Raw genomic sequence first — 22,219 nt, 5'->3', positions numbered from 1 at the left:
TCAGGCCAGTTGGATATCTCTGCCAGTGGAGACAGGTTCATAGAATGGCCTAGGTTTAAAAGAACCTCAACTATCATTGAATTTCAACCCCTCTGCACAGTTGCCAACCACTAGGCCAGCCACATCCAACCTTCCCCTGAAGGCCTCCGGGGATGGGGCATCCACAACCTCCCTGGCCAACCTGTTCCAGTGCATCACCACCCTCTGAGTGAAAAAATTCCTCCATAAAGGCCAATAAATTTTCACCGTGCATCTCTTAAACATGACACAGATTATCCTTCCTTCCTCTGGCACAGCTAGAGCTCAAAAAAGGACACGTACCAGGAATGTTTCTCTAAATATCTTCTCTTCTTTTTCCATCTTAGTTTTTTCTGCATTGCTCTTCTTAACTTTAAAGATACTTCTGCACAGAGAGAGAAAGAGAAACACACACTTCTGAGCATTGTTTAAATAGTCTCTAGCACTGGGAAATAGGGGGTAATGCAACCCAGAGCCTTGCTCCAGGCTTGGCTGCAACAAACAGTTATGAGTGCAAAGCACACCACTCATATAGCTGTTTTTCATAAAGGGGTGAATATGTGACTCAAATGTGTTGGTGAGCATAACTTGAGCCATTTGGTATCTCCTTTTGGAACAAGCATTCTCCCTGTAAGTGGTGTGAGAACAAAAACACTTATCAAGGGTTTCAAATCAGTTGAGTTCTCAGAAGCAGTTGAATTTAGCCCCAACAATTTGTCTCCTGCTTTTATTTATATTCAGACACAATGGATCCCCAGGTAACCTTCATCATGAGCCATTTATGACAGCAGGGTTCAAAAGTTCTGCGTATTTCTTTTCTTTTTTTTTTTAAGTAGATGGAGCAGGATATCACCGAGGCAGAACTTTATATGGCACTGTAAAATGAAAACAAGCTCTTACAACCAGGTGAAGGGGAGCAAAGGCCATGGAGATGGAGTTGCCACTCTTTCTGGTCTATACACAGAGTTACAGCTGTGGCATTCATCTCAAAACTAAGATGGGAGGAAAAAAAGCAATGCTTGCAATAAATAAGTCACAGTTGGCTAACTTCAATGCTCTTAATTTTAAGAGGAAGAGGAAGTAAGTGTTGAAATCAAGGATTTCTAAGCTGTTAAGAGATTTTCCAGTGGCAGCCTCAAGCTGGAGGACCTGTGCTCTCTAAGGAGCAGATGAAATCGCATCAGCTTCCTGGTGCTCTGTACAATCATATAACACAGCCCTGTGCTACACAACAAGCAGTGTTCCAGCTGCCCCACACAGGAACTCTGTGGTAAGAACCCGGAATATATATCACTGATTTTCATGTGTTTGAAGTCCCAGGGAATGGGACACAAAATGCTTGCTGCAGTGCACGCTTTTCTGATCTAAGAGGGAAATGAGGCTTTGCAGCAGCAGTAACAAGAAGTCTTATTTTTGCTTGCTTTTCAGCACAAACGGTACAGCAAAAGGCAATGTGGTAGTTCTGGCTGGGAAAAATAAAATTAAAGAGATGACCCAATGATTCAATACTTTAAATTAAAGGCAAGGGGACACACAGACATTATTATGGTATATGTGGGTCTTCTGAAATCAAAGGTATTTCCGAAACAACAACAGTTGATTTATGAAGGCTGAATATTTGATTAAGGGAAAACTGGAGGGGGAATGGAACTGAGCACACCAGGAAAGCTGCCCAACACGCAGCAATTACTCCTTGTTGTCTCAGCTAAGTTGAGAGGACAGGTACAACTCCAGGATGAGACCCTCAAGGCATCCCCCACTTACATACCGCTCAGATCCAAGAGTTTATTCCACATTCAGGATCTTTTATAAAGTTTGCCAAAAGGGCCTTGGAGCAGCAGCCAACCACCAAATGTTTGCTTAAGCAAAGGCATCCTACTCCTCCAAACGGCTTCAGAGAAATGCAGCACGATTTGCCTTGCACAACATTAAACATGGGAAAAACATAACACCAATAAAGACCTTTCTACGTCATCACTGCTTCTCCATCGGTCCTTCGCTTCTTTCCCCATCAGGAATTTCGGCATCCACATTTTGTACTTGTCATCCTTCTCCCTGAGAGGAGGGAGGGAAAAGCACCGTTCTAACTCAGGTTTTGCAGCAGGACATATCCCCTCCCCAAACCTATGCTGTACAAAGCCAGCTCCCCTCAGCTCCCACCCAGACACAAACATGAGCTTGCTTTGTAGAGGCACACGCTGCCGCCGCCATCATCTGGCAGCCAGGCACAAGACATGCTGTTTCCATTAACAGTAATTTTTCTGACAAGGAGCTAGCCAGGACCGTGCTGATTATCAGCACTGGGAGCTGAGCTTTTCCTTCCTTAGAAAAACTACCCCAGCTTCGCTGTGAGGCAGTAAGCAGCTCTCTCCTTTTCACATCTCTGGCACTATGGTCAAAGAAACATTTTTTGGGGGGATAATTCTTGCCAAATTAAACACAAAGGCAGAATGCATCTGGACTGTCTCCAGAGGAGAGGGTCCTGACCTTCTCCTGACTCTCACAGCACTGTACAGTCCCCACAGTAGACTCATCTCCCTGGGGAGTGTTAGTAGAACCCTTGCTCACCTGGGGTCTTTTTGCTCCATCTCAACATCATCGTATACCACGTCCTCCTGGGAGACATCCGCTGGCACCCAAAGGCAGCAGAGAACATTATTAGGAAAGGTCATTCTGAATCCACTACTCAAAGCAGTTTATTGCAGAGGAGAGTTGAGGGTGCCACAAGTCACTCAACTCAAGGGAGTAAAGGCAATGCAAAAGAGAGATCCCACAGCTCCAAAGACCAACCATAACTCCAGCATAAGGCAGAATGCTTGGTTTTCCAAGCCCCAGCTTCACTTTCTAGACTGAGTTCTCACCCCAGAGATGGGGAATGCTGACTCCATCACCATCCCCAGGCTTGTGCATAGGACAGTTGGTATGCCCAAGCCCATTTACAGAAGGTGTGACTTAGTCCCTCCAATGGGCAGTTACAGCCTGGGAAGCAGTGAAGCTCTGCAGTAAGCTGCAGTTGCTGTGGTTCAGCAGGGACTGCTTCCCATGTTGCCTCACAGGACGTATTAAAATCTGAAGGATCTTTCAAAAAAGAACATTTCAATAAAAGAACAAACAAAAAACACCCAGAAAACAAAAACAACAAAAAAAACCCCCACCCTTAATTGTAGCACAGTCCCACATAAAGCCTTCAGATGAACACTGACACGCTACATTATTTTCAGAGAGGTACAATGCATAAAGTCTTCTCCACAGTACAACTCTCCATTTCCACCCCTCCAAACCCACACACACTTCCAAGTGCCAGACATGTATGCTGCTTACCTAAATTTGGCACCGACATGGAAAACAACCTGAAGATAGGAAGAAGCTATTAGAAACAAGCTTTCACATCAGCATCGGCCATAAAGCCACAAGCACTGACAAGCAGGCTTGCTGCTGAAGCAATGCAGAGCAGTTCTGGGTGCATGGGGTCTCAGATTTGCAAAAGAGAGAGGTAAGGATCTTAAGTTGTGCCAGGGGATGCTGCTGTCAAATAAGCCTCTGTATATTTCTGACACTAAGGAAGCTGCATGGATGGACCCATCAGCCACATCTGCTATGCACCTCCCCAAAAGTTGACAAAAGCAGTTTGAGTGTCATTTCCCAGGTGAAGTTGTGCTCCTTACCTTCTGCTCTCAAATTATCACAGATACAATGGCTCAGATTTAGAGGGGGAAAAGGATCAGGCGACCAAAGTCTGCTTACCTTAAGTTTTCCTTAAATCTGGTATTTTTCAGTTTCAATTTTTCTATCTTAAACAGCTTTCCAAATCTCTTTTGTTTTTCTGCTCTGTTTAAAACAGAAAAGATTCTCTAATTACAGAGGCAGTGGGCACTGAATTATGTGAGCTGCAATATTCACATCCCCTGAGGACCTGAAGCAGATAAGAGAGTCAGCAAAGATCAGACCTCCTTCAGCACTACACTTTAAACCTAGCAGCATCACGAGGATGAAGATGGTTCCAATGAATGGGTAAAGATGCAGGAAAAGGTGATTATTTACCATGCCCAAGCCCAAATCTTTTGCTTAGCTTTGAACTTCTCTATGTTAAGTCCTTTCCTGTCCTTCTCTGACCCAGATGTATTTAGAGTTAAAAAATTCCCAATGAAAAAGACAAAAATGTCCTCCTTTAATGTGAGTTGTGGTCTGCCAGGATATCTTGAAGGTTGGTCTATGCCACTCTTCATTACACGTATATTTCATATATACCTGTTGTACAAACTTCTCCCTGGAGCTTACAAGAGGCTGCAAAGTTGCAGTGATTTTCTATGGAAAGAGCAGCATAGAACCAACATCATCACATGGGGACATTACCCATGCATAAATACTATTAACAAAATCTTTGCATATATACAAAATGTTTTTAAGAGTGGTTTGGGGCTTCAGATACTGAATTGTGAACCCTGTGAGCTTGACTCCAGCCCCAGCTCTCTTGTAAAATTCCTTTGCAAGCTCCAGAAAGATGCACTGCTCCTCCATTTCCCCAAGAATCAGCATCTGCAGAGAAGTGGTGCTGTCACCTTTTAATAACTGCCCCATCACCTCCAGGGTTTCAGATTTCCTATAGCTCCCCCACCCCCCTTTGGCACACGCTAGACTTGAATCCAGATGCACACCAGTGTAAGTCCCTCATCCATAGGGGAAGAGCAGATGTACAGAAACACCTTATTATTCCTCCCACGCTGCTCCTTAGAACAGAGCCACCAGATGCACTTGCAGTAATTGTGTGCAGCATCCGCAGCCCATGTGCCATTCCCAGAGGCTGTCTCTATTTCGTACAAAGAGATGCAGGAAATCTGCAAGGGTAGGGAACCTCACAGAGCTAATAAGCAAAAACACAACTAACTTCAAGTTTCACCTCTTAATCCACTAAGGAAACCCAGACAGCGTATAAACCTGAGGCTGCTAAACTCATTGCTTTTATAACACACCTTCTGAAAGCAAATGTCATGAGAGGCCCTGTAAAAAAGAGCAGATTGCAAGTATTGTAGAGCATATCATCTGCAGGCATTAGCTCACAGCCCGGGCTCCTTTCAGCTTTCCAAACGTCTGTGATAATTGTCCCTTTTATAAGGATAATGTCGCTGTTTCTCCCCTGAGCATGACCTCTTGTAGCATGTGAGGAGGTGCCATTTTTCAGCTACAGCTGAACAAAACTTTTGTGCAAGAGGAGGGTCAGATTGCCCTGCATATTTCATGGAAGCAGGGCTCTACAAGAGGAATCCTTCCATTGGATGGAGAGCGTTACAGGCTCTCATAGGAAGGCCTTACTGCTTAGGGAGATAAAAAAAGAAGTTGCTGAAGTTGTTTCCTAAATGTCAGGCAAAGGGAAAAGAGGGAGGAAAAGGGAAAGAAATCCACCCATGCAACAATTTCTCACAGTGGCATTAGGAAAATAAGGCTTCCAGCCAGTAGCTGGCATGCAAGATCAAGTTTGAAATTCAGGTTAGTAAGTTGCAACTTACTCCTCTTTTGCTGGACTATCACTCCCAACCTCAACATCCTCATATGTTTCTTTGTAGTTGCTTCCTGAAATTTAAAACCAAGGCACACCATTATCACAAACCACACTCAGTAGCAACGAGGTGAGTTTTGCTGGGTAAATTGCATCCAGGCTGCTACATGTTACCCATACAGAGGCTTTGAAGTGGTTCACATGGATTCCGCACTAGATGCAAACATTGCTCCCCACTGGCTTAAATGGGAATTCAGAGCTATCAGGCCAGGAGGAGACACTATGGATGCTGAAAGTTACATGGAAGCATTCACATCTTCTCCCAGGCACCATCCAAACCAAAAGCAGCCCCATGCACTGCACTTACTGCTGTCTGAAGCAGATGGACTTGAGGCATCTGATGCGTGGCTGCTTGAAGGCAAGAAAAAAGTATTACATGGGAATTTATGGCAGCACAGTTTATAAAAGACATTTCCTTTCAGCCTTAGTGAATAGTTCCATCCGTACTCACACTCTATCTTGAAGTCCCTCCACATCATCGTACACATCCTCTGCTGTCAGCAGCAGCTGATGATGGTTTGGGCTTGAGGTTGTTCTGTCTTCAGTTGGTTTGGGGGCACCATAGTACACTGAAAATGAGGAAGGACCTCTGCTTTAGGAGCTTCTCTGTGCAACTTCTCTCAGGTCAAGGGCAACTGCTGAGGCTGACAGTGGATGCCACGGTAAGTGAGAGCTTTCAGGTATACTTTCCATTCTAGGAGCTCAGAAAAGCCACTGCTCAGTGCTACTTTCAGAAGAACTTTAAAATACTTTAAATAAATAAATATCATAAAACTCGAAGGTAAAAGCTTTAAAACTAAGATGCTGCAAAGAAATACAAAATATCCATCTGTATTCTCAGTTATGGCAGCTTTGAGAGGATGCCTCAGCTGAAAAAATCCCAGGGCAGAATTCACTGTTGTTTGCAGAAATGATTGTAGGAGAGCTTAGCACAGTTGGTAGAGATGCTGAGACAGATAACAGGCCAATCCATTGAGAATATTGGGAAGGACAGGAGGAGGGAGAACCCCCCAGAAAAGCTTTCCACGAGGTGATGGAAACAGAGCATGAGAACTGCACCTCATGAGGTTAGGAAAAGCTTATTCCTGAAGGGCTTTGTCCAGTGGCAATAACAAACCCTTGATGAATTTGAAAGGCTTAGAACAATATAGAAATGCAGCTACAAACATGAAAGTAGATGTTGTTTCTAGATGAACACAAGTGTACACAGTGAGTCTCACTAGAAATATGCAACACTGCAGAATGCTCTAGTCAATCACAGATATTTCTGCCAAACAAGCCACTACAAGCAACTCTCCTTGAAGAGAAGGATGGAGGGAGGGGAAACAAGCTCCCAGAGCCAGCCTCTTGTGGAAAAAAAGAAAGCAGCAGGAGGCCCACCATGAGCACTTCTTAAAAACAGCCCACCAGAAACTGCATCCAGCCATCCCAAGGTCAACCAACCAGCAACACTGCATACAGAAAGACACCAACCAAATACTGTGAAGTAGTTTAAAATGAAAATGAAATAAATCCCCAGAACCACACCAATAACAACCACAGACACAGCCAATTCGCACCTTCTCCATCACACCTCTGCTCTGTCTACGCTGCCCCGCAGATCTACTTCTCTTTCCTTCACACTAACATATTATAGGGGCAGAGTCAAGTCTTAGCAGAATACAGCCCATGCACTTATACCTGAAGCAACAGAACAGCATTTACAGTCGTGGCTGGGTTTGACTGTGTAGCTCAGCATCAAATGCTGGTGATGGGCATCAACCTCAGAGCATCTTGAAAGGAGGAGACCAAGGTCAGATGCCATAACCATAAAGGAAGACTCGTTGGAGCCACAAAGATGGAACTAGGAACCATACTCCATCCTAATGAGGGACAGGGGGAGACGCCAGGCTCTCCTCCTGCTCACATATGTGCTTCTACCACAAGCCCCAGCCAAATGCTCTTCTGAGACTCAATAAATTACAAGAAGCAGAGAAGGTGGATTTCAGCTCCCTTGAATAAAGGCAATCTGTTAGAAAAACAAACACCTCGATTTGAGTTATGCAGATGGTTAACCAACTTAGGAAGCTATTTGCGAAACCAAAATAAATGATTCAGACCAGAATACAAATGCACATGCAACCTTTTGCCCTAGTTTAACTAAATTGGTTCAAGAGTTGCATTCAATTTTAACATCTTTTCCCATATGGAAGAGACATTTGGGCAACAGATGGGAGTAAACATTGAGGAAACACTCGGCAGCCAAACAAGATACTCACAGGGTTCTGCTCTGTCTTTTGCCAGCCTCTGGAGGGTACTGGTCACATCCTGCCTCATATGTGACACCTTCATCCCACCTCTGTCATCTTCCCGGGTTTGGCCACTGAGAATTATATATTCGTTTCCACCTGGCTGAGATCAGACAACCGATTCAGTTGATCCAGTGTTCAGAAACAGTTTTCTGATATACGTTCACATAACATATATATAAGCAAACAGATATCCTTCTGTGGACTTAGAAGAGTTTTACACCCCTTTCCATCAGGGATTTCCAATAGACATACATGCTTCCTGGCAGCATTACATGCCTTTTGGACAGTGTTGGTTGTAAGGGGCAAGCAAAAGAAAAAAATAAATTACAAAAAAAGCCACCAAGTAATTAAAGAATCAAATGTTTCAATTGCTCCATCAACAAGAGAGGGTAAAAGGAGAAGATGCAAGGACATCACATGTTCTCAAGGATATGATATCTTGAATACCTTCTTTGCTTCTCGTTTCTCTCCTTCATGATTTCTTTTCCCCTCTTTTTTATCTTCTATTATAGCACTTCCAGGACTGCAAGTTTCAAAAATGAGATCTCAGAACACAGACACTGCACTGAAGCCACTGCCACACAGCTTGCTCAATGACCACAACAATAGGCAGCTCATTCTCCCTTTGAATGATGTAGGTGCCTATAAATACCATCGGTACCATCACAACAAATCCAAATTTTAGGTATGGATTTGGCCACTGGTTACTTGGGATAACAGAAATCATTCTTACAGAAGAGACGAGCTGAGATGGCTGTTTTCTTGCAGCACCAACGGACAAGCTAGATCCATGTGCCAGCAGTGATACCTGGCTCACGGGACTTGCCTCCTGCCATGCTATGTTGTGATTTAGGGAAGGAGATGCATCCACAGAAGCAGAACATGGTATCTTTTTTTTTTCTTCCAACATCATAATGTTTTCCACTGAAACAGGAAAGCTCCCTTTTATCCAGTGTTTCTTCAAGTCCCACCAAAGATAAAGCCTTCAGTGTCAGTAATTAACACTGCAAAGAGTCTGAAATGGAACACTGGCAGGGTGACACTTGGTGTGGACCTTGCCTCACAGCTTCAGAGCTGGAACGGGGTTTCCCACCCTGAGAGCTCCATACCTCTCCCTTCTTAAAAGTTCAGGTTTCTGTATGAAAAGAATTTTTTTTCTTGACAGAGGAGAGACTCAACTCCCTTCAGATACATTTTAGAATGAATACAAGCTAAGAAATCTGGAGTGCTGACACCAAAGGACACAGTCATCTACCTTTCTCCTGGTCACAAAATTTATTAAATGTCAGTCTGTTTCCCAGGTGTTACAATATCCTAACTTTAACCTGGATTAGCTGTGGGTTCAGAAGCAGTTTAGGAGAAAGGAAATTACCTGGATTCACCGAAGAGAAAACTCTTCTGTTTCTAGAATAAAGAAGAGGAACGTTTTCAGCCCCCATGCTTTTTGCAGCAAGTCAAGCTTCTACATGAGACCTAAACTGTCATTTATTGTTTAAAGAAATATTTCTTCAGAAAGCTCATAAACCTTTTACATTTGGAATAGCCATCAGGCAAGGATGTTTCCTCTGCTCTGTGGGACAGAGGATACGCATATTGACAAACTGCATGGAAATAGTGTAATGATGCAATGGATGAGGCCAGTGAAACCACTTGTCAGCATGAAAGCAATTATAGGCTGAAGAGCTTACAGAAGAGGAGGGAGAGTTCTTTATTACTTGAAAATAAGGATTTTCCAACCTTCCATAAAACAAGTCTACAGATGAGCCACAGAACCCCTCTGCAAATCGTGCATAGATAAGTGAATTTGGAAGCCTGTGCTGCTTCCAAGACCATTTGATTGCTTTGCAAGTCATCATTTGAAAGTAGAGTTTGACATTTTCCAAAGAGCAGTTTCCCCCTTTCAGCAGAGCCAGAACCAACACCCTATCTTCTCCCTGCAGGAGGTGATGCTCTCTCAGCCCAGTTACCCACTGTGAGCTGTGCAGCCACTGGGGACAGTTCCTGCCCTGTGCAATGCATCATCCTGCAGAACACCTCCACTGGTTTCGTAGCTAGGGTAAAATGAGAAGAGTCAAGCTGCAGTTTGCAGAGAGCCATCATTGCAGCAGAGGATCAAAATCCATATGCTTTTCCCCACAGAAGTTGCCCTCGCTTCCGAGCCTAAGCTCAAAGTGTGCTTCCACAATCAGGAAGCTCAGCATTGCTTTTCTCCCTTAACAGAGGGATTGCTAGCACCAGCTCGCCTTTAGCAGGAGCTTGCAGAGCAAAATCAGTGGATTTTGTCTTTAAAATTTACGGTCTTGATACCAGTGCTTGACAATTACTTGGTCTGCCACCAAGGTCCGGATGACTTTACCACTTCCTTACGTGTTTGCAGAGGAAGTCAAGGGGACTGACTCTCTCTCCAGCTGTGTTTGGAAACCTCATTAATCTTCACGTCCCCTTTGCAATTTCTTATTTATTCTTTAGAGTCTTCACAGACAACATACATACAGAAACACTCAGCATAGAGGAAATATGAATAGCAAAAGCTTTAAGAAAGGAAAACACAGTATGTACACTACAGTCAAGTCTGGAATGTCAGAACAGGCAATGAAGAGACTTACCTTGTGCTCTTGAGGCTCCACCTTAGGTACTAAAAAGATATTTGCGAACAAGTATTAGTTTTTAATTTACTGTACATCACCGTACTTTAAGTTGCAAAGACCAAATTTATTCCACATGCTGAGCACCCATGCACACATTCACCAGGTCCCATCAGCCAGGGTCCCTGAGTTTGCTATTTAGTGTTGGTTTGTGTTCAGAGGATTGCAAGCAGCACGTCTGACTGGCCACAGTTTTCATAGTCCTCAAGGCAAAACCAGAAGGGCTATGATGAGTCTCCCCAAGGATGCTCTTTGCTCCCATTCCAATGTGGAGATTAAAACAATGAACAAGGCAAAAAGCCAACATCCCCCCAAAGTAGAAATTTTTAAATAAGTGGAAATAAAACAGTGGCAATGCTGATAGAGGTAATTATACTGGAAGAAGCAGTGGAGGAGATGGAAGAGATCCTTACACTAGAAATCCCCATTCCCAGGTAAACACTGAGGTCTGCTTCACTATCCTCTCCATTTTTTTCCCCCCATAGACAACATCTACTACTTCTCATGGCAATTTTACCGTAAGAGTCATCCCATCACCAAAACCCAAATTTATTTCTGGTCAGTACCCCAGAGTCTGTCCCTCTGCACACAAGCCAAGGGAGGATACAGGCAGCCATCTTGGCTCACCCCAACCAATGTGTAATGTGTTTCCAAGCTAACGCAGCTATAATATTCCTTCTTTTTAGACTGTGGCCCAGACAGCATATAATTCCTTTAAAAGTCTTGTATTGCAGAATACCTTCAATGACACACAAGGTTGTGGTGTCCCCAGACTGATTCAGGTACATCAGGGTTTTTTCATAATTATGCTGATCTTCAAGTTGAGTGCTGAAAGGACAAGATAAAAGAGAGGTTTTAGGATTTTTTTTTTTATACTTCTGAAAGGGCTGGGGGAAAAAAAATTATTCATCTTAAGGATGAAAACTTCAAGTGCTTTGATACTGAGCCCACAAAAAAGCAAAGTGAAATCAGGAATTCCTCAGAGGGAAAGGAGACCAGCATCAACGTGGGGCTCAGCTGAGCCTCCTTGTGACCCTGTACTGCTTTTCCTTTAGGAGTACAGGGCATAGTTATAGGGCACAAAACACATCAGGGGACTTTGCCCTGGGATTAGAATCTTCTGCCGACAGCGATCCCTCAGGTTGAAAGGGAACAAAAAGCCCAAGGAAATCTGAGTGCTACATCTTTCAAACCTTTTGCAACTACTTAAAAATTAATTGTGACCCAGTTGCACTGTTCAGCAGGATGATTCTCACTTAGGCAGGAAAAACAACAGAAATCAAAGGATAACACAAAGATCCACGTCCTAAAACATGGAAGTGACAAACTGTATGCCAGCATAGCATACACCACACAGACTCAGTGTTGTCTCCCTGGCTCACACCCCTCCAATTTCCATTTTCCCCCACTTCCCTCTTGTGGCAATTCAAATTAGCACCATTCTAGAATGAGTACAAAGATAAATACCCCAGCCCTGGGGCAGAATAGTTCCCCAGGAGCTTGGCCAAACACCAGGCTCTTGTTGATATGTACCCTGGCACTCCACCAGACCTGTAATACAGCTGGGCTGATGGGTGCCTGCCTGGCACTGCTAACAGCACTGTTTATCCCCAAACATGAGAGCAGAGCCTGGGACCAGCTGGCCAAAGGGGAAGCACCAGAGTCTCAGTGGAATTTTATTACAGGTGAGGCTCCCACTTCTGGGCTTCAGGGAGGAGATTTTTTCCCATTATTTTGCTGTTGTGCAATTAAACCACATACCTGGAACTACATGGTTAATATTTAACAAGTGACTTATTGTAAAGACCATACAACAAGTAAGCAAGCAAGATAGCTAATCTTGATGTAATGTATTACTGGGACAGCTTCCTTGTGGTGCATGACAGATATAGGGCTAGTTATTTTTTGACCAGTTCTCCATTGACAAGCGTAGGCTGACGACATAGGTCACTGCTGGCAGGGACACTTCCTGACTGAAGAGCACAACTCCACGTGCCATTAGCACAAAGATCTCATTGCTTGGGCAGTAAAGATGTTTTAAGAATCTGGCACTAACTACTCTGGTTTAGCCATTCCATTTTCCCATATTCAAAGTATATCCATCCATTCAACAAGGACACATGAATACCTGAATATATTAGAGTTTCTTTTGGGACAGAACCAGGATCACCCTATGACAAGTCAGAGCTGTACCACAAAAAGTCAGATTCCCCTTGCATACCAAAGCTGTTATGTCTAGGATATTTCAACCATTTCAGACATCAACAATATCAGAAGCTGTACTGAACAGCTCTTGTCCTACGGAGGGTGGCTTTGGGCACTGCTCAACAGAGATCTTGCTGAAGTTGGTGGGATGGGGCTACTGCAGCAAGACTGCTGGTGAACCCCCTATACCTGCTTCCCATTACACCACGGCTTTGCTTCAGATACAGATATCAAAAGGATCATCTCTTTGCTGAAAACACCCAGCTGGGCAGGAGAGAGCAGCCATTCCCTCCCAGTGGCACAGCCCCATGGCTACAGCAGCACCAGAGGCTGGGGATGTTCACCACGTGCTCACCTTTCAGGGATCAGGTAATCCTCTTCCTCAGCAGCTGCACACAAACACACAGAGGATTAGGAGGAGGCCTTTCCTTGAGGCAACACTCAGAGCCAGGCGTGAAATGGGATCGTCAGGGGATGTGGCTGTGCTAATGGCATTATTTCACGTTTCCAAGCAACAACTTCAGGTCTTCTAGAGATCAATAACTGAGCAATATCAATAGGGCATGCAGATGATGGCACTGAAATGACTGCTTTCCTCTGTGCCGTTTACACATTTAGAAAAGGTATGTACGTTAGAAAAGAGTTGCAGTGAGAACCTCTCTCCTTCCCTTTAACTCTTACTAAGCTCAGCACAGAGCAGTGAGCACAGCCACAGGAAAGCCAACAAGGTTTTAGCTGAGCCCTCTGTAGAAACACAGCTCCCTTTGAATTTGCAAATTGATGCCTAAAGATCTGGCTATGATTAAGCCTCTATCTATAAAGAAACAGCATTTAGCTGCTTAATAAGCAGGCCAAAATATTCCATTACCCTCCATCAATAGGGTTTTATTATGGGAAACTGAACTTTCGCATCACTTGTTGTTGGAACACTTAATGACATCGCCCTCTGTTGTATTTAAAACACAAGCAGGGGATTAGCAGACCGGTTTCTACTGATTTTATTGTGCCTTCCCACAGCCATGTGCTCTGGGGTGAAGGCATTTTGCACTGAGGTGGGGTGATAAGATCAGCATGCTGCAGCGTGACGGCCAGCTACAAGGTGTTCACAGCATGCTGGAGCTGCAGCTTTGGGAGAGCTGTGTGGAGCGAGCTGGCCAGCACAGAACACTAGATCCCTTCCCCAGACTGAGGGCAGAAAAGTTTCATTGCAACTAATGGGCTCTCTTAATGTTTGAGGAAAGTATGAAAAATGAGTAACAGCCTCATATTTCCCCTTGCCCAATAGATAGCAATAAACTACATATTTCAATTTATTTTCAGCTGAGTGGAGGGCAAAGAATAGAAAAAGACCTCATGGTTCCCTACACCTCCCTGAAAGGAAGGCATATTATCTCAGGCAATAGGATGAGTGGAAATAGCCTCAAGTTGCATCAGATAAGGCTCAGATTGCATAGTAGGAAAAATTTCTTTTCCAAAAGAGTGGTGATGCACGGGCACAGCCCACACAGGGAACGGTGAGGTCACCATCCCTGGAATTGTTCAAGAACCACAGGGTTGTGGAACTGGGATAGTGGGCATGGTGAGGTGGGTTGGGTTTGAACTTGGTGATCATAGAGGTCTTTTCCAACCTTTGTTATTCTATGATATCTCTTACTTGTTCCATTTTGTCTGTGGACTGAAGGTACCATGCTTTGGAAAGCGCTGAGATCAACGTTCGGAGGTCTTGGAGGCTTCCCAGGAGCAGGACCCAGGGATGCAGCTGAAGGAAGAGGTCTTATCCTGGGTGGTTTGCTGCCTGGGCTGTCCAAACATGTCCCTGCCCCTAGCTGGCAGAGGGGAGGTTTCAGCTCTGCTCCAGAGAAAAAGCACAGGAAGCAATTACCCAGCACTCACATTACACAGCAGGACCCCTACCATTCTACTGAAATGTAAAAGCAAAGAGACATGGCCACTTTTACAGATTTTTTTTTTAACCGATTCTGGCCAGAGAAATGGTGGAGTCACCATCTGTGGAGACGTAGCACTGAGGGATGTGGTCAGTGGGCATGGTGAGGACAGGTTGGGCTTGGCGATCTGAGAGGTCTTTTCCAACCTTAACAACTCTGATTGTATAGATGCTCCCTTTTCTCACCCTTTATTCTACTCTCAGAATCTGAACTATTCCTTACAGCAAGGTTTTGAAAAACACAGAGGAGCCCAAGAACACTCTTATGTCTAGAACCTCAGAGAAGAACAGGAGCACTCCCATGGGCTAGTTCAGCATCATGTTTTGAGGGTCCCAACCTGTATTAGCCTTCTGTTCTATCTGTTGAGTTTCTGACCACCCATACATACTCATATGGAGATACATGCATGCTTAATGAAAAAAAAATCATAGCTCACTTTACCTTTGTGGCTTTGAGGCTGCAATGTGGTTGCTGCAGAGCTCCCAGCAGCTCTCCCATCTCCCTGTGCAGGTCGGGTTGGTGTAGGATGGCTGCTGACTGGAGGCACTTTGCTGCCATTTGATGTGGCAGGAGCACGCAGCTCCCTCTGCTCCGGGCTGGGCTGCACGTAGATGTTCATTGCCTGCCGAGCTGGCAGTTCAGTACTTGCTTTCTCATTGCCAGATAAAGTGTTTTTCCACATCTGCAGGGCATGGTGGAAAGAGTTCAGGAGGGGAGCATCCTCAGGGCCTGCTTGGGTTGATGCTTGCTGCTCAGTGCTGTAGGACACTGGATATTTCGGAGAACGGCTTTTTGGAGAGCTCAGCCCTTTCACGGAGACATTTCCTTTGTGCTCTTCATTGCACTCCATTGGCACCGTGTGACCCATCTTGGCCCTCTGCGCAACTGCAGAGGGCTGAGATGCAGGACAAGGAGGTTTGCTGCAGGGTCTGGGCACATTGCTGCCTCTGGTGCCCAACCCGGGTGAAAGCTTCTGGAGGGGCTGCACTGGCTTTGTGGCAAGGCTGGAGTCATGCTGAAATTTGGCTCGGAGGGCTCTGAAATCAGCCACGCCTTCCTGGGCAGGGAAAGACAGGAGAGTGCAAAGCAGCTTATAGAGTAAAAACAGACAATTTGCGTGTGACTGTTTCAGAGAAAAAGAGGCTATGTATTCCGCTCACAGTGATGAGCACTGGGTAAGGCACTCATTTCTTCTCCCATACAGTCACCAACATCAAAACCATATATGATTTTGAACAAATAGAACTAATCAATGACACTACACTTTGAAAGGACCCCAAGGAGTATTTTGTCCCACATTTCCTTCCAGACATAGAATCATTAAGGTTGGGAAAGACCTCCAAAATCCCCAAGCCCAACCCTCCCCACCATGCCCACTGACCACATCCCTCAGTGCCACATTCCCACGGTTCCTGAACACCTCCAGTGACAATGACCCCACTACCTCTCTGGGCAGTCAGTGCTCTTTCAAAGAATACATTTTCCCTGTTATGCAACCTGAACCTCCTCTGATACAACTTAAGGCCATCACCTCTCTTCCTGTCACCATTACCTAGGTGGAGAGGCAAACTCCCACCTCAACACAACCTCCTTTCAGCTGTCCCATTATCCAGGAAGAAGTCTGTGGGTTTTGCCTGCAACACTGTGGCTTAAACTCGGCCACAAACTGAACTAAGGAGAAAACATGAAGAACAATTTACGAACTACTTAAGCCCTTGAACTGCTCTATAACTTTTTATATGCCATGATTACATTAGGTGCACTACTCTGGCAGCTTAGTTCAGCACAGAGAACTGCAGGGCTTCGTGAAGACCCGTCCAATGAGGAAATTGGAAAAAATTATCTAGGACAGAACTTCGTTATTCTGAAAAAAGCCCCAGCCTTAAGTGTTAAGGCAGAACAGATGAATAGCATACTGAGGTTTTATTGCCTTTAATTGCACGATTTATTAAACACTGACAATTTCTCTTGAATAACCCCTTTCACTAACTTTATTACTTTCACAGGGCAGCGCATGATGTAAAGAGCCAGCCCTTGGGGGGAACGGGCTGAATTGCTCCAATTATATTTCATATTAGCGGTCAGCAGCGCGATGCTGCGTGAGCTGCTCAGACAGCCTAACATAGCAGCGAGCCCACAGGGAATGGGAGCTTTCAGAGGCTCACGGAGGATGAAGCGGGTTTAAAACAAACCCCACGTGCAGCAGATCTCCGCAGACAGGAAATCAAGCAGCGTGGTGCCCTAATGCAATCACACTGAGCTTCTGCACGTGCTGGCGATGCAGTTGAAGAGTTCAGCGCTGTTTACCTCCCCTCACCCGTTTTCTTTTGTTCCTGTAACGCATAGTTTCACACCAGAGCACTTGGAGACAGAAAACAGAAAGGAGAAAAGAACCTGTGTGCTTGTGCCCAGCACTGTGAGCAAGGGGACCTGCAAAATGGGCTTTTTGGCCAGGCACTCACTGTGATAGGAGAAAGGGAACTTTGTCAACTTGTTATTCCTCTTTCCTCAATGTGGCAGCTAGTGAAAGGGAGGGCTATCACTGCTCAATGCACCCTACAGCGCCCTTACCCACTGTGGGTGCCTCATCCCTGGAGGTGCCGAAGGCCATGCTGTGTGGAGCCCTGGGCAGCCTGATCTGGTAGGGGGCAACCAGCACACAGCAGGGAGGTGGAACTAGATGATCTTTGAGGTCCCTTCCAACCCAAGCCATTCCGTGATTCTACACATAGCTGAGGTGCAGCGAGTTGTCCAGGTCTTTGCAGCCCTGGGAGGAGTCATACAGTGGGGACAAGAGAAGTGGGCAAAGCAAGGAGAATCTGCTAATAAATCGAGAGGGCTCACAGAATGCATTACTGCTACATCTGGCCAAATAATTCACCAGGAGTAATAACACACTTGGCAAAGGAGCATGCAAGATGAGAGAGGAAGAGAACAAAAAGGAAACAAACTTTTCCTGGCCGGAAAGCTCTGAGCATTATAGAGTCAGGGGACAGCTAAATTTTCCATATTTTCTCCCTATAAATAAAACAATCTTCTAACATTAATATCATTCTAGGAAGCAGAATAAAGCCCAGCTTAGGGCTTCAATAAGGATATTTTTCTGAAGGAGCAGCAGTTGGAGGTCTGTGCTGTCAGAAGGATTGACCAAGAGACTTTTCTGCTTTTCTAAAAACAATGGACCCAGGGAGACGGACCCTACTAAGACATGGGGCAGCTGAGGGAGCTCCCATGAGTCAATGTGTAACCAGCACTGCCCTCTGCCCACGCACCTGGAGCCTTGCCCATGCCACAGGCACTGACTGTTCATTAACTCCCTGGCTTCCAAGCAATTGAAAAAAAAAAAATTAAAACCTGCCTTCTACATTTCAGTGCACTAAAACAGAGCAACTGAAGCTCACCTCAGAGCAAAGGGGGAAAAAGAAAACAAACCAGCACCAGGAGCCCCTCAGCACCCTACTCTGGGGAGAGAAAACATCCCTGCGTGGTCCCATGAGCAGCCACAGTGTCAGAAACACTCACCTAATGGGGTTAACCTTCTACCTGCCGCTGACAGAGGAAGCAGCCACAACCCTGCACGTTAGTGGAGGGAAACAGAGCAGCAAGCACCCTGCATTGCTCACCCATTGCTGTGGACGGGGCAGTCCTGTACTCACCACATCCATGGCCTCGCTGCCCAGCACCAGTGTCACCCATCCACCACCCTTCTGCTGCCTGATGAGCCTGAACACATGCACACACCTGGGCCTCAGCTCTGCCCCCGGGGTGGGGAGAGCTTCACCTGGGCTGGGCTGCTGCTCAGCCCTTCCCACTCATCTTATCATCCCTCCAGCTGAGCAAGGTTTTGCCTTCTGCAAGCAGAGGGTTGGACGGTTAGAAGTCCTCTGTCTAGCTTTTGGTTTCACCTTCATCTCCAGCACTGGAAAGGAACAACCAAGAAGGATCACATGCAGCCCCCGAGCTCTAGAATTAAAAAGGTCTGTGGAGGAGACTTAACAGGAGCAATGGAGGGGCTTGGGGCAGAGCAGATCCTGTTGGAGCTGACAGCAGGGCCATGCTCCATGACACTGAATTAGGCAGCCTACAGCTTCTGTTTCTCAGTGCAAGGCAGCATCAGCAAACATCAGCACTGAAGGTGGCTTTGGACAGCCTCAGAAAGGGGAGAATCAGTTTGGTTTGCTTTTAGAAGGAAAAAACAGGATCTTTTATCACGATCTCTCTTCTCCAATTCATTCCCTGTCTGTATGGCATGGGCTCTGCTGCTGCTGTCCCCTTCCTGTACTCAGGAAAGATGCAGCCAAGCAGGACAGAGGAGAAAGGAGTTTTCTTCATCTCTCCATAGGAAAAAATAAAATAAAATCATGCTTGCTGAGGGCTGCACTGGTTCTCCTGGGTATTTCATCCCCAGAGAATGGCCTGAAAAATCTGTCCAGACATTGAACCTATGCTTCAGAAGAGCAGGAATATTGAGGCTGCTGAGCTTGGTAAGAACCTCAGGACTTCATCTCTCTATGACTGGCCAGATACACAATCATAGAATGGTTTGAGGTGGAAGGGACCATTAAAGGCCATCCTGTCCCATGTCCCTGCAACAAACAGGGACACCCACAGCTCTACCAGGTGCTCAGAACCCCATCCATCCTGACCTTGGGTTCCTCCAGTGACTGGAAAAAATAAAGAAAACAATAACATATACTTGGTCACTGGAGACATGACTCAAAGAGTGAGTCTTGCTTCCCCCATGTGAAAAATCCTGCTGATGCATGGTGGTCTCTGGGAAGAAAGAGGGATCCCCTGGAGCTGTGTGCTGGCAGGGAAGTCCCCTGGCCCAGCCTGGTGTCATGGAGTGCCCAGAATGAATGGTGGCTTTATGCACAACGACCTGGGAGGATTTATGAGCTGCCCAAAGTGGGGCCCTAAATTAAAGCAGCGTTGGGGAATGGGGAGGTTGTGATTTCAGAGCCAGGGTCTTAGGAAAAAGGACAGGGCTTGCTTAGAGAAACCAGGCAGACATCTGGAGACAGCAAAACAGGACTCTTAAGTACTTCCAGGACATCAGAGGACCTTTTCCTGCAACATACTGCTGTGTAATTGGAACATCTTCCCAGTACTTTCCCATTTTTAAAGTACTATAATTTTATGGTTTGCATTTTTTTTTCTTACATATACACACCAGTTCACAAGATGAGAGCTCAGCATTCAGCAAATAAACTCATTTCTCCTTTTTTTCTTTTCAGCTCCATTGTGACCAATAGAACTCACCATACATTATAGGTGCATTACACAGGACAGGGCTAATCCTTCCCCCCACCCCCTCCTCTCCCTCTGGATTTTACAAGGGTACTTCGGTTCTGATTTGGCCTTATTCTGTGCCCAGGAAGTCCTCTCCACACATCTCAGCCCTGCAGCAGCTATCACAGGGCTCCAGCAGAGGGGGAAAGAGGACTGCTGGTGCCTCCATTGCAGCAATCAAAGAGAAACTGAAGAAAACACAGTATTATCAATCCCTCTGTTTAAAGAAAGCTCACACTTTCTTTTCCAGGATGGGAAGAAGCACAGCTCAGGTGAAGCCATCATAGATGCCCGTGGGACTCGTTCTCAAGTTCTGAGTCAGCCTCACCTGTAGCAGTCAAGAAAGTGGATTTAAATGTTTTCTCACGTTCCAGGGTTTTTATCTGCTGAAGTTAGTTATCTCCAATCCCACAAACACTTCAGTGCATGCTTTTTTTAAAGTGCTGTAAGTCACAGAATTGCCCCTGTGTTTTAAGGCCTCTCATGATAGTGGCTCCAGACCCACTGAGAGCCATGAGTGCTGGCAGTGGGGCTATGGTGCCCATCTGCTCCTTAGAAGGACCTCTCCTACACATCCCACAGCCACTGGGTCAGTAACTGGGATGCCTGTTCCACCAGCACACAGTGACATGGAACACTATCAGCCTCTCCCAACACACTGCTTTACCATCAGTCCAAAGTCAGTGTGAAATGGCTTCCGAGAGCAGAGCTCCAATCCCTGGGCACAATCTCTTGATCTCACATTACTGAACATTTCCATAACCTTTGCAACTTGCAACAATCTCTGTATTAAAGCAAAAGCCTTATCCCTGAAAGAAAGGCTGCTCCACAATCCTGCCTGGGGAAACGTGAAGGCAAATAGCACATGACAGGTGATAGCCACGTCTCCTAAGGCATGACAGCAGGGACCTGGGTACAGCATCGTGGGTGTACTGCCCAGAACAGATGAGAGAATCATGGAATTGAATTGGAAGGGACCCTTAAAAGCCATCTAAGTCCAACTTCCCTGCACCAAACAGGGGCACCTCCATCAGGTGCTCAGAGCCCTGTCCAGTCTGACCTTGGGTGCCTCCAGGGATGGGGCACCCACCACAACATAGAGCAAGACTCTGTCATTAGGTGGTCACCAAGCCTATTTGAATTTACAGTATTGCATGAATAATGCCATCCAAATAATAAATAGAATATTAGCATAGAAAAGGTTAATGCTTCTAACTATCTGCAGCCCACTCAGCAGATCTGAGTGGGTGCCCTCCAAATGAGAATATTCTACAATTGTATGAATACATGCAACTTTTCAGTTTCATTATTAGAAGGCAAAAGCCCTGTATCACTGGACAACAAAATTCTTGTAACATAGCCACCCTAGAGCCAAGCTCATTCAAACAGATACACCACCAGAAATGCTACTCAGATGCAATTTAGCAGATCAATGCATTTTGCAGGCAGAATTAACTCCCCTTGCTGCAGTTAATACACTGAAATGGAACAGAGTCCTGTGCTGCACACAGCAAGGAAAAGATGCATTCCTGCACCTCGGGTGTGAGATGTGTGGCAGTGTGTGCAGCTACATGCTGAGCTCATGTGACCCTGATTTCAGGTGCATGAGGATTTTAAAATGAGGAGTTGCACATCTTCTGAGGAGGTATTTGTAGTGGAGTTCCTCTGCAGCAAAGGGAAGAGTTTTGAAACAGGAATGGTAATGAAGTGCCCGATGTGATGCTCAGATGCTCACCCTGCCTTTTAACTCCTCTTGCAGTGCTACAGGTCCCAGCCAGTTGCCAGCCCCTATCCAGAAGGTGACAGAGCAGCTATCAACACTTCCAGCAGTATGAGCCAGAGGTTCCAAGCTCTAATCCAGGCTCAGAGGCAGGGATCCAGCATGCAATTTAGACAAGTTCAATAAATAACATTATAAATGGAACTAAATATATATACACACACACACACTACTTCTGGAACACAAGACCTTCAAGAAAGGTTCTTTAATTTCTCTGCTAATGTAGACTGCATGGCTTGCAGCTTAAATCTCTCCAGTCCTCCCCCTCCACCGACCTCACCCATCAGCACGAAATTGCCTCTGTGCCTGATTGCACAAAGTGACCCAGCGTTGTATCTGGGAGACAGTCCACAAATAACTTTCATTATATATGTGATGTGTTTCTGATGCTGCTCTCAGAAAAGATATAATGCTCCAACAGCCCTGCTGGGTGCTAGGGAGGTGTTCGATGGTGCAAGTCAGCCCCTTGTATTGAAGGATGGCAGAAA

General features: G+C 45.6%; 1 protein-coding gene across 2 annotated transcripts in view; it reads right to left on the bottom strand.

Annotated features, from left to right (window-relative positions):
- Positions 1-18,361, bottom strand: part of FYB2 (FYN binding protein 2) — a 34,696-nt gene extending 16,335 nt beyond the window's left edge. The window contains exons 1-17 of one of the 2 annotated variants that reach the window (XM_065738332.1): positions 18,316-18,361; positions 15,101-15,716; positions 14,368-14,562; positions 13,069-13,102; positions 11,248-11,336; positions 10,470-10,498; positions 9,236-9,267; positions 8,311-8,386; positions 7,831-7,963; positions 6,024-6,141; positions 5,880-5,920; positions 5,523-5,586; positions 3,763-3,846; positions 3,340-3,368; positions 2,587-2,647; positions 1,981-2,073; positions 322-403 (exon numbers count right to left, since the gene is read on the bottom strand). In XM_065738332.1, the coding sequence (XP_065594404.1) occupies positions 322-403; positions 1,981-2,073; positions 2,587-2,647; positions 3,340-3,368; positions 3,763-3,846; positions 5,523-5,586; positions 5,880-5,920; positions 6,024-6,141; positions 7,831-7,963; positions 8,311-8,386; positions 9,236-9,267; positions 10,470-10,498; positions 11,248-11,336; positions 13,069-13,102; positions 14,368-14,562; positions 15,101-15,716; positions 18,316-18,324 (1,785 nt within the window). In that variant the 5' untranslated portion in view covers positions 18,325-18,361. Of the gene's footprint in view, positions 1-321; positions 404-1,980; positions 2,074-2,586; positions 2,648-3,339; positions 3,369-3,762; positions 3,847-5,522; positions 5,587-5,879; positions 5,924-6,023; positions 6,142-7,830; positions 7,964-8,310; positions 8,387-9,235; positions 9,268-10,469; positions 10,499-11,247; positions 11,337-13,068; positions 13,103-14,367; positions 14,563-15,100; positions 15,717-18,315 lie in introns of both variants that reach the window. The other variant, XM_065738325.1, reaches the window with a different exon arrangement.
- Positions 18,362-22,219: the final 3,858 nt, after the last annotated feature.

Source organism: Cyrtonyx montezumae, unplaced genomic scaffold (genome assembly GCF_038088225.1).
Source record: "Cyrtonyx montezumae isolate F1298 unplaced genomic scaffold, pur_monq_1.0 scaffold_1, whole genome shotgun sequence".
NCBI lineage: Eukaryota > Metazoa > Chordata > Aves > Galliformes > Odontophoridae > Cyrtonyx > Cyrtonyx montezumae.
This window is presented reverse-complemented; position numbering and strand designations above follow the sequence as displayed.